The following is a 17,287-nucleotide window of genomic DNA, read 5'->3' on the forward strand; positions in this document are numbered from 1 at the left end:
TTGCACACTGAGGCGCTTAGATTTGGAAGGCGGAGCCAGAGCAGGGCTTGAAGCAGAAGGTGAGTCATTCAGTTTATTTAGTTCGATCTGCCTTCCCGGCTTCTTCACTTCCTGTTCTGCTCGTCACCAACGTTTTTTCTGCTCCCTTGCTCCTCCTTAATTCTCATCTCTGTACTCTTGTCTATTCTACTGCTTCAGTTCTCTCCTTCACCAACCACCATCCATGCCACTGGTATTCATGGGCACCTGTTTGAATTCTGGTTGTTTCAAACCAATCTAGTTCCCTGCTAATGTGCCTAGCAGAAGGTAGCAGAGACTGGGCCACATGCTTTGGCCCCTGCATATATTCTGGAAGAATTGTATGAAACTCCTGGCTCCAGGTTTTGGATTGGTCCATACTAGGCATTGTTGCCATTTGGGGAATTAACCAGTGCATGTAAGATTTCTTTCTCTCTCTCTCTCTCTCTCTCTCTCCTTCCACTCCCACTATGTAACTCTGCCCTTCAAATAAATAACTCTTAAAAAATCAAGATTCATTTATTTTTATTGGAAACTCAGATATACAGAGAGGAGGAGAGACAGAGAGGAAGATCTTCCGTCCAATGATTCACTCCCCAAGGGACCACAACCGCCGGTGTTGCAACGATCCAAAGCCAAGAGCTTCCTCCAGGTCTCCTATGCAGGTGCAGGGGCCCAAGGCTTTGGGCTGTCCTGGACTGCTTTCCCAGGCCACAAGGAGGGAGCTGGATGTGAGGTGGAGCTGCCGGGATTAGAACCGGCACTCATATGGAATCCCGATGCTTTCAAGGCGAGGACTTTAGGCCACAAGGCCATTCTGCTGGGCCCGGCTGTATCTTTTTTAAGATTTTTAAAATTTTTTATTGGAAAGGAAGATCAGATTTATGAAAAGAAGGAGAGACAGAGACAGAGAGATATCTTCCATCCACTGGTTCACTTCCCAAAGAGCCACAATGGCCAGAGCAGAGCCAATCAGAAACCAGGAGCCAGCAGCTTCTTTGGGGTCTCTGATGTGGTGAAGGGTCCCAAGGCTTTGGGCCATTCTCTATTGCTTTCTCAGGCCACAAGCAGGGAGCTCGATGGTAAGTGGAGGACTGGTTAGGAACTGCTGTCCATACGGAATCTTGATGCTTGCACTGCGAGGATTGGGCCATTGAGCCATCATGCTGGTCCTGGCTCTATCTTCCCTTTTCTCATGTTTGCAAGTTTCTAGAAGGAGGGATGTACATCCATTTCCCATTGTGGTCTCCTCTGGGAGACCAAGGTGGAGTTCCTGGCTCCTAATTTCAGCCTAGCCCAGCCCTGGCTGTTGAGGCCATTCAGGTAGTGAGTGAGTGAACAGAACATCTTTCCCTCTCTCTTTGCTCTGCCTTTCAAATAAACACATAAATCATGAGACAGAGAAAGAGAGAGAAAAGAGAAACATCATTAAGAGAGGAGCTTTAGGCCCAGCATGGTAGTGTAGCAGCTAAAGTCCTTGCCTTGTACATGCCGGGATCCCCTATGGGCACCGATTCTAACCCTGGTGGCCTTGCTTGCTATCCAGCTCCTTGCTTGTGGCTTGGGAAAGCACTGGAGGATGGTCCAAAGCCTTGGGACCCTGCACTCATATGGGAGACCCGAAAGAAATTTCTGGCTCCTTCCTGCCTTTGGATAAGCTCAGCTCCAGCCACTGTGGCCATTTAGGGAGTGAATCAGTGGACAGAATATGTTTCTTCTCTGTCTCTCCTTCTCTCTGTAAATCTGCCTTTTCAATGGAAATATCTTAAAAAAAAAAAAAAAAGAAAGAAAGAAAGAAAAAGAAACCTAGAATATCTGACCCCACATCTCTACTGACAAACCCATCCAGATGTGAGATCTGTGTTCAGAAATGCGGTTGCAGTTTAGCTAAAAGGATCAAAGAAGACAGACTAAATCCTCATCTGTAAGGGACTAGCTAGATGAGTCAGAACCCATCCAAACAACAGTATGATGAGAAAGTTGAATTGGGTCATCACAAGAGGGAAGAGCAGCCAGAACTGTATATAAAGTTCATTCTAGTGGGCCCGGCACAGTAGTGTAATGGTTGTGGTCCTCACCTTGAACGCGCCGAGATCCCATGTGAGCCCCGGTTCTAATCCCAGCAGCTCCACTTCCCATCCAGCTCCCTCCTTGTGACTTGGGAAAGCAGCTGAGGATGGCCCAAAGCCTTGGGGCCCTGCACCCACGTGGGAGACCCAGAAAGAAGTTCCTGGCTCCTAGCTTCAGATCAGGGCCGTTGTGGTCACTTGAGGAGTGAATCACTGGACTAAGATCTTCCTCTCTGTCTCTCCTCTCTGTACATCTGCCTTTCTAATATAAATAAATAAATATTTAAAAAAAGGTTCATCCTAGTGTGTGCTTTTCTTTTTTTCCTTTTCAAGTTTTTATAGAGTTGGCCCTATGGCATAACAGGACAAGTCGCTACTTACACCAGTATCCCACATGGATGACACAGTTCATGTCCCAGCCACTCTACTTTCCATCCAGCTCCCTACTGTTGCACCTGAGAAAACAGAGTTAAATGGCCCAAGTGCTTGGGTCTACACCACAGGGGGGACTGGATGAGGATCCTGCCTTTGGCCTGGCCCAGTCCTGGCCACTGCGGCCATATGGGGAGTAAACCAACTGGTGGAAGACTTCTTCCTCTGACTCTTCCTCTCCCTCTCTGTAACTCTTCCAAATAAATACATAAATTTTTTAAAAAAAATGATAAAAACAAAACAAGATTTGTTTTATTTAGTGGAAAGACAGAGTGGACAGAGAGAGAGAGAGGGAGAGACAGAGAGAGAACATCTATTCAGGTTTCCCAGGTGGAAGCAGGAGCCCAAGAACTACAGTCATCTTCCTTTCTTTCCCAGGAGCATTACCAGAGAGTGGAATAGGAAGTAGAGCAGCTGGGACTTGAACATGGGCCCACATGGGAATGCTGGCATCACAGGTGGTGGCTTAACTCATTGCACCACAGACCTAGCCGCAGTGTGTGTTATAAACACACAGATATTTCAGCTTATGCATAACTCAGCTGAGCCCTGCAATGATTTTCATTCTAGCTGCCACCTGCTTACAACCACCTGCGACTCTGACAAGGACATCGGTCTCATCAACCCAGCCAGCCATCAGAGGTGATAATAAATGGATGTCTCAAGCCACATGGTTGGCTTGGGATGGTTTCTGATGCAGCAATAGATAAGCAGAACACATGGAGAAAGACAACTCCCCACATTTTCCCATTTTCAATCCCTGGGCACCTGATGCCTCTAGTGCCATGTGTGTGAATGTTGTGCACACACACACCATGAGTGTATCTGTGTCCCTCCTAGAATAGCCTGTCATCTTTTCTCTCTACTTGGCTAGTTCCTGCTTCATCCAAGAGTTAGCTAAGGTGTCATTTTACTCCCAGGCTGCATTATTATGATCTATTCTAGGCACCTGCGTGCACCTGTCAGAATACAGATTTCCAAGTGTGTGGTATTAGGTAGACACAGAATGTGTGCAAAAATACTTGCTGATCTGAATACACAGAGGAGAGGACAGGAGAAGGTTCTAGGCATGCTGTGACCCCATTTAGTGGAAGTCGCCTCCTTGTCCCAAAATGAGGTTGGCAGCTGGTTCCTGCAGGGCAGTAATTCACTCTGAGTCATAGTCAGTCCCTTCCCAGAACTACAATGATGGTGCGCGGCAGGGCTGTGGCTTGGAGATCCGCTTGGGTGTCCCCCAGAGGACCATGTGTTCAAGACTTGTCCCTGAAGTCTAAGGTTAATGGCACTAAGAGGTGGACATTTAATCTAGTTATGGTGTTTACAAGTGGGGCTTTAGGGTAAGGATTAAGCTGTTGGGGTATAGCCCCCACAATCGAACCATGGAGACTTTGTAAGGCCAGATACACGTAATCCCTCTTGATATGACATGCTTCACAACTGCCTCGCGATTCTGCTAGTGAAAACACCATCAGCAGATGTTGAACCAGTGAGGCTATTTGACCTTGGACTGTGTCCTTCCAAAACCACACACCAGAATAAACCTCCCTCCTTCCACAGTTGGTGGTCTCAGGTGCTTCACTGAAGCAATGAAAAGCTGACGAATGTAGGCATACTGAATATTATATTCAGTTCCACACTAAGAGACCAGAGAGAAAATTCTCTTTGGGATATTTTAGGACTATATTGCCTAGAATTAAAACAAAAAAACAAACAACAACAACAAAAAATGCCCTGTGGTAACTGACAAGTCCAAGGCCACGTGGTGGACCAGGTACCTTCTAGCTAGGCCATCATTGCAGGCTGTTTGTAACCCTTGCTCGGCCAGGCTTTTGCTTGAGGGGCCACCCTAAAGAAGTGGGAAATAAGGTCACAGGTCTAACACAGCCACGGGCAGGTGGCCCTCCGTCCAAGCTCACCGGGTATGTGGGTTTGGTGGCGATTTCCAGAAGCTTCTGCTTGGCTCTTCGTTCCGCTTCACGGGCTTCCTGCAGGTCCTGCTTCAGCTGATCTGCCTCTTTGGCCCTGTGAGGAGAGGAGGAGTTGTGAGCGATATAGACAAGGACAGGTGCAAGGAAAAAAGACTCCTTCATTATTCCCACACCAAGCCTCAGGGGTGGGGAACATAGGTTAACCCCGAGGCTAACACACAACACAGCAAATGAGGCTATGTACAGGAAATGAGAACCTTTAAAGCAAGGACAATATTCTTGGGCATTATTCTGGGAAACCTGACCAACTGAGAAGAGCAAGTGTGAACAAGAGCCAAATGGGAAAAAAAAAAAAAAAAAGAGGAAAGCTTGTAGTTGATGAAGAGGGAGGAAAGGCTAGAGGGGCCAGACTTCCTCTGCTTCTTTGGGTTGGGAATGGGCTGGGTAAAAGAATAATCTGGGGGATAAATACCCCCATTTAAAAAATATTTACATATTTGGAAATCAGAGAAGAAAAGACAAGAGGAAAAGAGATTGTCCATTTGCTGGTTCACTCCCCAGATGGCTGCAACAGCCAAGGCTGAGCTAGGAGACAGGAGATTCCTCTGAGTCTCTCCAACATGGGTAGCAGGGGCCCAAGCACTTGGACCATCTTTTGCTGCTTTTCCCAGGCCATTTACAGAAACCTGAAGGGCAGTGGAGCAGCCTGGATAGGAAGCATTCCCCATGTGGGATGCCAACCTCGCCAGCAGTGACTTTAACTTCCACGCTGCAACACTGGCTCGGGCCGCATCCCTTCCCCTTTTTGTAAACTTGAGCATGATTCCTTCATAATGGCCTGGGGTGGGGTGAAGCCAGGAGTGGGGAACTCAATCCAGGTCTCTAATGTAGGTGGCAGGAACCTAGTTAGGTGAGCCATCGCCATTATTTTCCGGGATCCTCACTGACAGGAAGAAGAATCTGGAGCCAGAGCCTGGAAATGAATCCAGGCACCCCAATGCAGGCCACAGATGTCTTAACTGGCATCTTAACTCCTAGGCTACACAGCTGCCCCGGCGCAGAGGTTTCACACTGGATCACAAGGAGAAGAGGAAAGATGCGTTTCCCCCAGGTAAAAATACTGTGGGTCAAACACCAATTTTCTTAGGCAGGTGAGCTCCACCAGAGAGGATGCTGGCTCACTCTACAAGACATAAGCTGGGTGAGGCAGGTGAATCCTCGCCTGGGGATCCAGCGCCACATGCAAAGGGGCCCAGATAGGCCATAAGGAACCATGGGCCCAGAATGCCACACAAAGTAGTGGTGAAGAAAAATGGCAGTGACTGCACCTTGGGAGCTAAAGGCCAACTTCAAACGTCCTAATTCCACAGATTCAGATACTGTGGGGAATGTGCCAGGGTTTATCTGAAGCCTGCAGGCCCCAAACAATCCAGAGCCTAGAATAATCTTTTTGGAAGTATGGGCAACAGTTTCATCATCCAACCTGGTTATGAGTTGGGGGGGAGGGTGTACCTGGCTCCCAAAGAGTACCTGGCCCTCCTCCATACACTGCCAAGGAACCCGCCACGGAAGCAGAGCCTACCATCCCTCCAGAGGTTGAGAATTGTGGCTTTCCTGTCTCCTTCCCAGAGAAAATGAGAAGTGAACCCTCTCCCCCGTTTTTTTTTTTTTTTTTTTTTTGCTTTTTGTCTTTTAAATGCCAAGAGTCTCCTCACATCTCTTCAGATAAAGGCAGCTTGTAGATATGTTCCATGGCTTCACACACAACACACACAGCTTTTCACAGAGGCAGCGGCATGACCAGAGAGGCCCACTGGGCGGCTCTAGCCTCCAGTTGGACTGAGTTTCAGGCCCTGCTCATCTGTCAAAGACAGAACCTCCTCTCAGCCCGGAAGACACAGAAGCAGCTTGAACACAGTGGCTGACGAGCTCTGCCCTGGGATAAGGGGTGGGATCACATGGCCCATTCCAAAGGCCCCTTATTGGGCGCCGGCACCCAGGACGCCTGGCCCCAGTGCATTCACCTCCGCTCTGACTCCTCTGCCATCTTCAGTGCCAGCACCTCGGCCTCTAGCACCTTCTGCTCCATCAGACGCTTCTCCTCCTCCGTCCGAATGGCCGTGGCCTTGATGCGCTGCATTTCCTGCTCCGCCTCGGCAGCCTTCTGTGCCAGGAGTTTAGCCTCCTCCTCTGTGATCTGTGCTTTTTCGGCCAACAAGTCAGCAGTCTCCTCGGAACGCATCTGGAGGAACATGATCGTCAGCCTGGGCAGAGGTATCACCTGGCCTCCCACCTGACCTGAGGCTCTGCATTAGCAAGCAACCAGGTCTCTTGGGGCTGGCGCTGTGGCTTAGCACATCAATCTTGTGCCTGTGGTGCTGGCATCCTGTATGGGTGCTAGTTCAGGATCTGGCTGCTTCACTTTTGATCCAGTTCCCTGCTGGCTGCCTGGGAGAGCGGGCTTGGGACTCTGGCACCCACATGGGAGATCCTGGGTTCCTGGCTTCAGACCAACCCAACTCTGGCAGTTATGACCATTTGAGAAATGAAAAATTTCTCTCTCTGCCTCCCTCTCTATGTAACTCTTTCAAATAAAATAAATATATTTTTAAAGAAACACCCAGATTTTGGATTCAGGGGATCCCACTGCTGAGCAATGCCTAGCAGCCTCTGGGCAACAGACGACAGGTCACACTCTCAACTTCTCAGAAGGCTGCAACCAAAAAAAAAAAAAAAAAAGAGAGAGAGAGAGAAAGAGCCTTTCTGGAGCTCCTGCTTCAGCTTATGCATTATGAGGGAGAAAAACACCTTCTCTTTTTCCCTTCCCTTTCGTCATCAGCTTAAACTGGTCAGAGGTCTCCAGCCACCAGGGGACATCTAACGACGTTGAGTTTTATTTTTGCTTTTGTTTTGTTTTCTTGGTAGAGTGAGAGAAATAAAAAGAGGAAAAGTTCTAGACTGAGATAAAGTCAGAAACTCAATGCAGGCCTTCCATGTTAGTGGCTGGAACCCAAGTACTTGGCCCCATCACCATTGCCACCAAGGTCCGCAATAGCAGAAAGCTGGAGCTGGGAGCCGGACCTGGGATGTGGGCATCTCAAGAGCAAGGCCAAATGCCTGCCCTGCTGTGGACATTCTTTTTTAAAGGCTTGCCTGAAAGAGTTACAGAGATAGAGGGAGAGAGACAGATATTTTCCATTTGCTGGTTCATTCCCCAGATGGTCACAATGGCCAGGCTGAAGCCACCAGACATGTTTGATGGTCCACAAATGGAAGGTGAGGAAGGAAGTGTTACTGGCATCTGGCTGAGGTCAGGCCCCCATGACGCAAGGTAAACAGGCCCAGACATCAATGGTGCAAAGGCTGAGAAATTCCGCTTTCAAGACAACCGCATGGATCGCACAGGAACCTAACCTTCGCTGGCTTCTGCCAGCACAGGTGGAAAGAGAAGGCACCGATTTCTTTGAAAGCTGAAACGAGATTTGTCATGGCCACTGATGCTCCCTCACACTCACCAGGGGCCTAACCCTAGGATAACAAGAGGCCCCTTTCAGACCCTCAGAACTCACCAGGGCTTCGTTGGCCATCGTCGCTTCTTCCTTCATCTGTATCAGCCTTCTCTCCAGTTCATCCCTCGTACGTTCAGCCTCCTCCCTCATCTGCTTCTCCCGAGCAAGGCGCTGCCGCTCCACCTGGGGTGAGGTGAGGGAAACAGAAGTCACCAAGTCATAGCAGGGAACGGGCTCTAGACTGGGAGAGCCCCCTAGGAATCCAAAAACACCCCATCTCCAGAGTGCCCTCTTTGGGGACCTTTTTCTTGACCTTTACTGTAGATGGCCAGGGTTGTTCTTGCTGCCCACCATGCTCTAAGCCAGCTGTAGAGTTAAGAGCAGTGACCACGAGAAACAAAACAGTTCCAGAGACTGGATCAACAGAAAGAACCCAAGCCTAATTCCAGCTGGCTAGGAAGTGGCATCCTCATACAAAGAGTAAAGAGACAGCTACCTTGTCAACATCTTGACCCCACCCCATTTCTATTTTCCAGCAGGCAACACTACAAAGTTCTGGCCCGTGGCTGACGGGGGTGTCACACGAGTTTCTCCTCCCAGAGACAGTCATCTGGTCAGACGAGCCGCTTCCCTGTTTCTGGTTCCCATGGACCCTTCCCACGTCACTGATTTCACACACAGGAGGAGTTGTGCTCTTGCTGGGCTCCCGGAAGAAGGAAGTGCCTGTATGCGATGCATCGGTGCTCACACATTGGATTTCACAGGGGCCAGCTGCAGTGCAGCCTTACGCGGAGGCAACTCATGCTGGGCGGGGAACACAGTCCCCCCTCTTCTGTCCTTAAGGCACAGTACAAAGCTGCCACCACATCCCCTGCCTTCTGGATCACTGTGCTAATTGGGCCACATGCCGAGCTTAATAGGGGGAATAAGCATAGGACAGCTCTGTTCCCTGTGATCCCAGGGTGCTAACTGAATTCAGAAAGCAGAAGCTAGAAGTGACCACTGTGCCATTTTCTACCTTAAATAATTAAAGCACATTTAATTACTTACTTCTTGCCTCAGTCTTATCCTAAGCTCTAGTAGCATAAGATTTCTAAGAGTGCTGCTTTTTCTAAACACTAAGCCAAAAGAAAAAAAATTGCCTTGGAACTTTAAAGAATAATGCAATGACAAGCAATAAAACACTGTACTGTAAGTTCTCCAAATTTCCTCCCGCAGGTCAATGAAAAGCTGGGCCAATTTGTTCTCTAAATTCCCATTGTACTATAATTTCCATAAGGTCGATTACATCTCCCATTCTGCACCTGAAAAAAAAAAAAAGCCCAGGCTGGAATGGGCATTGAGCTTAGTAGGCTCTCTCTGAGACCTCCAAACCAATGATTAAAGGGCCTCCTATTTATTGATTGATCATTTTCCAAAAACTTGTTGGTTCCCTGTGTCTTCCTATCTGAGAGCAAGGAGTATTGTTAGCTCCACTTGACAGATGAGCAGACTGAGGCCAAAAAGGAAGGTCATAATGTCACATGCTAGGTTTCGCGCCATGAGGGCAGTGCTTTCTCTACCGGGCTGCAGAGTCTCGCCATGTGGCTGCCGGTTGCCAGGGATGCGCTTCGGTGTTCCCCAGGCAGTGCAGGTCTGCGTGTTTCCTTCTCCTCCCGGTCAGAAGCAGCAGCCTACAAGGCACCTTGCTGCCTTCAGATCCTCCCATTTCTAAGCTGTGCCCTGCTGAGGAAGAGGTGGGAGAGAACTCTGCTTGCATCTGCCATCAGGACCCCACACTGTTCTGGTGGCATCTCTTTGTCCAACAAGAAACAGCCCCCTTACCCCTGGTTCCCCAAGCATTCCAAGAGTGCATGGGTGCTCCACGGGGGTAGAAGGCCAAGGGGAGGAGAGATAAAAGGACATTGGATCAAACTGGGCATTTCACTCTAACCTGCAGGGCCAGGAGCCTCCCATGGTGCACTCAAACCAGAGAACCGTGCACCCGACTAATTATCACACCTTTGAGCCTGCAAGGCCTGAGGGTAGCCAGCGGTGGCAGCTGCTAGCTACTCTGTCTCAGAGTTCACCCCCAAACACAACTGATATTCTCAGCAGCCAGGCCCAAATTAGTTGTGTGGATTTCAGTGAGTAGAGAAGGTCTGTGAGTAGAAAACAACGATGGAGATGGTCCAGCCTGCGGAAAGGCGCTCTGGGCAACCCCCGCCCCCAGCCACCCCCACAGCGCGTGATGTGCCGCCCGGGCTGACCTGCAGCAGGGAAGTGCGGCCAGAGTCTAATTAGCATTCTGGTAGCAAACGCTGAAATGCTGCCATGCATTCTATCACCATCTAATTAGAAAAGGAGAAGGCCAGGCAAAGGAGACAGACGGGGGAAGTGAAAGCAAGCCGGCTGGGTGAAGAGGTGCGTGCACACACAGTTACCCTTCCTAAATCTGTGTTAATCACACCTGACTTCATGTGAGTGCTGGAAAGACTAAAAAGACACAATCACACAATTTTACAAGGTGTTACCAGACTTCATCTCTCATTTCCAAAGTTTATATCCCACCAGCTGGGCACCAATTGATAAGAGATTTTAGATCAGGGATAAAATAAGAGTGGGGATGTGCACGACCAACCCGTCCTACGGATCCATAGCCCTCCCAGACCAACACTGGCCAAGTGGCCACATCATGAGGCAAACAAGGTCTGCTCACCTGCTTTCTAGCCTTTTCCTCCCTGGCCTGGGCCTTCATCTGCTGGACTTCCAGAGGATCCGCCTTCCTTCGCCTCATAAATAGGTCATGGTTCCCAATACAGAGCTGTAGGATCTGTGGCCACGGAAGCAGGAGAAATGTGAAGCCCACACAATTTTACTTTGCCAACCACCAGCCCACTCACGCTGCAGCATCTTAGGCTCCTGGGAGTAAACCTGAAGCAAAAGAGTATGGGACAATACCAAAGTCCTTCTGACGGGCCCTGGTATTCCTGGCTCTGGGGATGAGAGGCAAAGTGAAGGAGTCTCAGATATGCCAGGAGGTCAAACTCACAAGGGGAACAGGTGCACTTGATTGAGGCTTCCGGTTGCCTTTGCTCTCCCCCATCAGGACACAGCCATGAGGTCAGTGAGGATAGGAAACCCCTTTCAGTAAAGTTGGGCTGGGACAATAAGTTATTTATGTGGCAAGAAGTAAGTTCGATTCCTCCCTCACACCATACACAAAGCGGCTTCAAGCATTACAGAATTCAATGCAAAGAGAAAGCCCTGAAAACTTTTAGAATACAGAACATCCTTATAGTCATAAGTTGCGGTTGGTGCTGTAAACAGAGGTTTACCGTGCTGTGTGGCTCAATGCCAGACCCTCAAATAAGATTTTTTAAAAGAAGTAACATTCAAAATAAAAATAATAATAATAAAAAAAAAAAACAACAAAAAAGAAGTAACATTCAGGGGCACGGCACTATAGCTCAACAGATTAATCCTCTGACTGCAAGTTCTAGAATCCCATAAGGGTACTGGTTTGTACCCCGGCTGCTCCACTTCCCATCCAGCTTTCTGCTGATGGCCTGGGAAAGCAGTAGAGGACTGACCAAAGCTTTGGGATCCTGAACCCCTGTGCGAGACCTAGAAGAAGTTCTTGGATTCAAAGTGGCTCAGCTCTGGCTGTTGGTGGCCATTTGGGGAATGAACCAGCAGATAGAAGAGCTTTCTCTCCATGTCTCTCTTCCTCTTTGCAAAAATCCGCCTTTTCCAATAAGAAAAATAAATAAGCCTTGAACAAAGTAGCATTCAATTCCTCAGAAGAGCTACAGTAACCAGTAATGAAAACCAGGAACCCAACTTACCAGCTTATTAACACGAAGCTTTGAGGAGTTAAACTTAAATACATCAATTTTCTTATCCAGTGGTTTAATAGTAAACTGTAAGGAGGAAGCAGAAAACAGTTTCAGTCTGACAGTCTGGAATGTTGTTCTCAGCTGGGAAATTCCACATACACAGCAGCCACACTTCCATGGCTTAACATGAAGCCACTCCTTGTCCTGGCTTCCTGTGCCCAGGCCGCACACATCAGTGAACTGGGAGCACAGGGGTATGATGTGTGGGCTGCAGAAGTTCTGGATCCTACACGTGTACTCTGTGTCGTGTTAGGCTTGGGTGTGAGGCAGAGAAGCTTAGCAACTGCGATGAGGCCAACTGATGGGTTCTCCCTCCAGGCTAACACTACTCAGGAGAAAAAGCACAGGGTATAGTCACAGCCCCTGCCTTCACCGAAGCATGAGAAATCGAGCTGGATCCAGGCTAATTGACAATGAGTAAGAACAAACACAAATGTCTTCGGGGTTCAGAGTGGAGCCACTATACACGGGATGGGATTGAAGCCAATAGAGTAGCTGACAGGTATGGGAGAGGGACATTTGCACAGAATGTGTGTGTGTGTTTGTACAAGGAGGGCAGCAAGGGGAGCCTAGGGGTGGTGTGAGGAATTAGACAGCAGAGTGGAGCTGTGAGGTGACAGGAGATAGGGAGTCACTACAGGTCTCTGAACACAAGGATAATTTGATAAAAGACAAAACAAAACAAAAAACCTGTTAATACAAGAAATAAAATGTGAAGGAAAACAGATTGTAATATAAGAGGAAAAACAAAACAAAATAAAACACAGCTTTTGAAATCAAGTGCAAAAAAAAACGAATGAAAAAAGCACAGCAGAAGCTTAGTAAAAACAGCTGGGATCGGAATATTGATAAATGACGATTGCTTTTTTTCTCACTCATTCCTGAGGACACCAGACAAGTATCAGATTCCAAAGACACACTCGAAAATGTTTATTTGGGGGTTGGTGCTGTGGTGTGGCATGCTAAGCCTCTGTCTGTAGCATGAGCATCCCTTGGATATTCAAATTTCAATCCAGCTTCCTGCTTATGACGTGAGAAAGCAGTGGAGGATGGCCCAAGTCCTTGAGCTACTGCACCCACATGGGAGACCCGGAAGAAGCTCCTGCCTCCTGGCTTCCAACTGGTTCAGTTCTAGCCATTGCTGTCACTTGGGGAGTAAACCAGTGGATTGATATCTCTTCTCTCTCCTCTGCTGTATCTCTTCTCTCTATAGAAATCTGCCTTTCTCATGAAAATAAATAAATCTTAACAAAACAAAACGAAGTAGCATCCAGAGGAGGCTTTTTGTAGGGGTTAGGAGGCTGGTGAGGACAGTGGAGAGCCAGAGTGGAATATATGGCCCCACTCCTGACCCCAGCTTTCCACTACATGAGCGACAGCTCACATGCTTGGGTTCTTGTCATCCGTGTGGGACACTTAGATGGTGTTCTTGGCCCCCAGCTTTGGCACCTGGCCTGGCCCAAGGTCTGCTGCAGGCATGTGAGGAATGAACCAGCAGGTGGAAGATCTCTCTCTGCCTGTCAAATAAATAACTATGTGCCTATTCCATTTCCAAGAAAACTTAGTGTTTAAACACGCTGAGGAAGATAGATTCGTGAGTGTTTCTTTCACACGCTGTATTGTCCAACAACACATTAGCACTCTGAGGACGGAAATTGATCCTTTGTTTAACTTTTGGCCAAGTTAACTCCCAAGTCATAGGCTCTTGCACAGGCTATTTGTGAATTTCATGAGCTTATTTTTGGCATTGCTGTCAAATCCCAGAGCTGTCAGTGAGAAACCACAAGTAGTGGGGAAACCACAGGCTCTGCACCATGCCAGGCATACACAAAGAATCAATGGATCACTTAAAATAAACCAACATTTCTGTTTTGACAGCACGGCTGTCATGCATAACTACCGAGACTACTTCCCATTATGTCAAGTCAGCTTGGGGTCTGCTTACTGTGGGAGTTATTGACGTGATGGAACGCGATGGTGCTTGCCTCTGGAGAGGGTCTGTTAGAGTTGGCTGCTGCAGACCATTCTGGGGCAGAATTTAATCCCTGGGTTCTCTGAGGTACGAGTGTGTGGGGAGCCGTTCGTATACAAATGTGTGAACATGCAGTAAGCGGACATTACGAGATTGAGAGTTGAGAAATGGCCATGCCCTGGCACACGTACGGCTTGACATCAGGGGGAAGCTTTCAATTTCACTACAGTTGCGTCTCGCTTAACCACGGCATGCGTTCTGAGAAACGTGTCCTTAGGTGATTTTGCAGTGTACACATCAGTCTACCTTACGGAAACCTGGATGGTATAGGCTTACTACGTATGCTTTAGCATATAGCTGTTGTCATACATGAGGGAACTTGAAACAGTTTGTAAAAAACAAGATTGAAAGACAAAGTTTGGGATGGGCATTTGACCTAGAGTTTAAGCCACTAGGTGGAACGTCTACTTCCTATACGGAGTGCCCAGCTTCTGGTTCTGGCTTTGCTCCTGATTCTAGCTTCCTATGAATGCACAGGGAAGCAGCAGGTGTTGGCTCAAGCACTTGGGTCTCTGCCACCCACATGGAGATGTGTATTGATTTTCCAGCTCCAAGCTTTCACCTGAGGAGTAGCTAGTAGATGGGAGCTCTGCCTCTCTTTCTCAGAGAAATAAAAAATTAAAATATAATTTTTCTTGCACAAAAAATTGAAATTCATGCAATAGTTCTTTCACAATACACATTTTCAATTTAGTATCTTTAGAGATTTATCATTGATTTTAAAGTCAGAGAGAGAGAGATCTTCCATCTGATGGTACACTCCCCACATGGCCATAATGGCCAGAGCTGGGCCAGGTTGTAGCCAGGAGCCAGGAGCCTCTCACATGGCTGGCAAATTTGGGAACATTCCATTGCTTTTCCTAGGCCACTAGCAGGTAGCTGGATCAGAAGTGGAGTGTCTGGTACACGAACCAGCACCCATTTAGGATGCCAGTGGCATAGGGTCTGGCTGAGTCCACTATCACAATGCCAGCCCCATCCATGAACTTTCTGACAACTTCTTGATATGCATGGATTTTGAATTATTTTGTACAAGTTTACTTTTTAATTCCATTTTCCATGAACTTTCTCAAGTACTTGCATATGTGTCTATGGCTACTGAAACATTATGTAACATCTCATTGTTCTTTAAAGCAAAACAGAAAAACAAAACAAACAAGCAAAAAATAAAACAATCCTAACTTCACATCTCCTGGGCTATTTGGAGGAACTTTAAAGTCAAGGAGCTCAAGCTGCCTCCTCCAGCATGGCTGAGTAGATCCCAACCCCACCCAGCCCTTGAAAACCTGGTGATGCTTTTGCTGAGTTGCTCAGAAGGAAAAACAAACAAGAAACTCACTCAGGGGTGGGTCTCTGCAGGAAACACCTGAGTTGGCACTGTTTCTGCACATGGCTCTTTGCAGCCTGGCTGTGCATGAAGCCTGAGGCCCTGACCCCTACCCATGCCTGCCTTGTCCTGCCTGCTGTTCCTGGTGGCAGGACCTCTCTGCTAAGCAGTGACAGTGACCCTCGCTCCCAGCCCTGGCCACTCACTCGACAGACAAAAGTCACTGGATCCCTTTTCATTTTGGCTTCCCAGATGTGACGAAGAGACAGTGAAAAGTGGCCTCTGACTTTCACAGCAGGGTTCTCAGAAGGGTTCAACCAGAGAAGTGGGTTAGAGGATCTCTAAGTGGGGTTCATCACTGGTTCCCCATTGCTCTCACCCAGTATTTGAGTCTCATTCTGCCTGCAATTTCTTCGGTGCTGAGATTGGAAATTTCCACATATTTTGTTTCCCTCCTACATTCTCACACAAAGCAGACGCTCAACGATTCTCATGATGAATGAAGGAGCGAACAAGGTGCAGTTTTGTGATGCACAAGGCTAAATAAAAACCTGCTGTCTACAACAGCAGCATCCCATGTGAGTGCTGGTTCTAGTCCCGGCTGCTCCATTTCTCAGCCAGCTCCCTGCTAATGTGTTTAGCAAAACCATGGAAGATGGCCCAAGTGCTTGGATTCCTGCCATACACATGGGAGATCTGGGTGGGGTTGCTGACTCCTGGCTTCAGCTTGCCACAGACCTGGCTATCGCAGCCTTCTGGGGAGTGAATGAGTGAATGGAAGATCTCTCTGTCTCTCCTTTTTTCCCTGTCACTCTGCCTTTCAAATAATAAATCATTAAATAGAAATAAATTATTCAAACCTAATTATTCTCAAATTCTTAGAAACATGTTAGCTTGATAACATTAATTAGATCAGTGTTCTCACACACACACACATACTTGAGTATGTGTATATACATGTAATTAAACATTTCTCTACCATATTCATCAAGGACTAGATACAGAAGGAGGGCTCAACATAAACCCCACTTAAAATATAAAAAGAATGTATCACCAGAGGTAGAAAATCGGACAACAAAACAATGCTCCTTTTTAATTTGTCTTCCTTTTTCACTGTTCTCTAGGGTTTAGTCCCTAAACAAGCTGAGCTTCCGGATCTCTTGTTAGTCAGTAGTAAGGCTTAGTGATGTCGACACTCTTCTGTAAATACTTTAAAAACCAACAACAAAAAACCCAAAGCCTGGGAATTAAAGGATTTTACTGATAACAAGGAGATGCCTGGCTGTCATCTCCAGCAAGGAGGAGACGTGGGAGAAGGCCTCTGCAAGGCTTCAGAGTTAGGCACCTGCAGGCCAGTCATGTCCTACCTCTTTGTCGCTGTATGAGATGTTTCGGATTTCATTCCACGGGAAGGAGATCTTGGGGGTCAGCCTGTTTTCGGGGTCATAGATGTGAAGCCCCAGAGCATCCACTCCAAGCAGTAGCTCAGTGCCCTTTTTATTCTGTAGATGCAAAAGGCAAAACAAAAACAAACAAATAAAACACCACTGTCAGCTCCAGCTGAGGCTTCAGACTTGATTCGACTTTCCCAAAGAACCTGGCACACTCTGCCATAAGTGACAAGTTTCAAGAGGTCTCAGTGGAAATCACAGCCATCCAGGGAACCCAAGGGGCTTTCAGCTTCCTGAACCGGAGGCAGACAGAGGCAAAATTTTAACGTTCTCATGACCCCTGGTGTTCCCCCGGAAGATCACTGGGGGCTTCTGTCATGGGCTTGATGGCAGCAGTGTCACTGCTAATTAAATCATGAGGTGATCCTAAATGCGGATTTAAAACTCACAGGTTTAAATGCTTCTGATGCTCAAAGAATAGGTTGTTGGACCCCTGAAAAGAAAATTTTAAGTGCTGGGACCAGATAGTCTCATTTTGTGTTAAAATCTCAGCAAGATAAAAGCAAGCACAAATAACAATAATAAAAAAAAAAAATACACAAGAAAAAAAAAAAAGATAAAGGAAGCAGAGTAAAATGCTAATTGTAGAATCTTAGCTAACAAGAATACATAATTAGGTAACAAGAGTACATATGTGTGCACT

At 47.5% G+C, this 17,287-nt stretch overlaps 1 protein-coding gene across 4 annotated transcripts in view; it reads right to left on the reverse strand.

The window, feature by feature from the left end:
- NF2 (neurofibromin 2) overlaps positions 1-17,287 on the reverse strand; it is an 86,440-nt gene that overhangs the window by 16,704 nt on the left and 52,449 nt on the right. For all 4 annotated transcript variants that reach the window (XM_041003476.1, XM_041003477.1, XM_041003478.1 and 1 more), the window contains 6 exons: positions 16,561-16,695; positions 11,784-11,858; positions 10,655-10,768; positions 8,017-8,139; positions 6,472-6,689; positions 4,436-4,541 (listed from right to left, as the gene is read on the reverse strand). In XM_041003476.1, coding sequence (XP_040859410.1) covers positions 4,436-4,541; positions 6,472-6,689; positions 8,017-8,139; positions 10,655-10,768; positions 11,784-11,858; positions 16,561-16,695 — 771 coding nt within the window. The remainder of the gene's footprint in view (positions 1-4,435; positions 4,542-6,471; positions 6,690-8,016; positions 8,140-10,654; positions 10,769-11,783; positions 11,859-16,560; positions 16,696-17,287) is intronic.

The sequence above is a fragment of the Ochotona curzoniae genome, unplaced genomic scaffold (genome assembly GCF_017591425.1).
Source record: "Ochotona curzoniae isolate NIBS_2020 unplaced genomic scaffold, NIBS_Ocur_1.0 scaffold_274, whole genome shotgun sequence".
NCBI lineage: Eukaryota > Metazoa > Chordata > Mammalia > Lagomorpha > Ochotonidae > Ochotona > Ochotona curzoniae.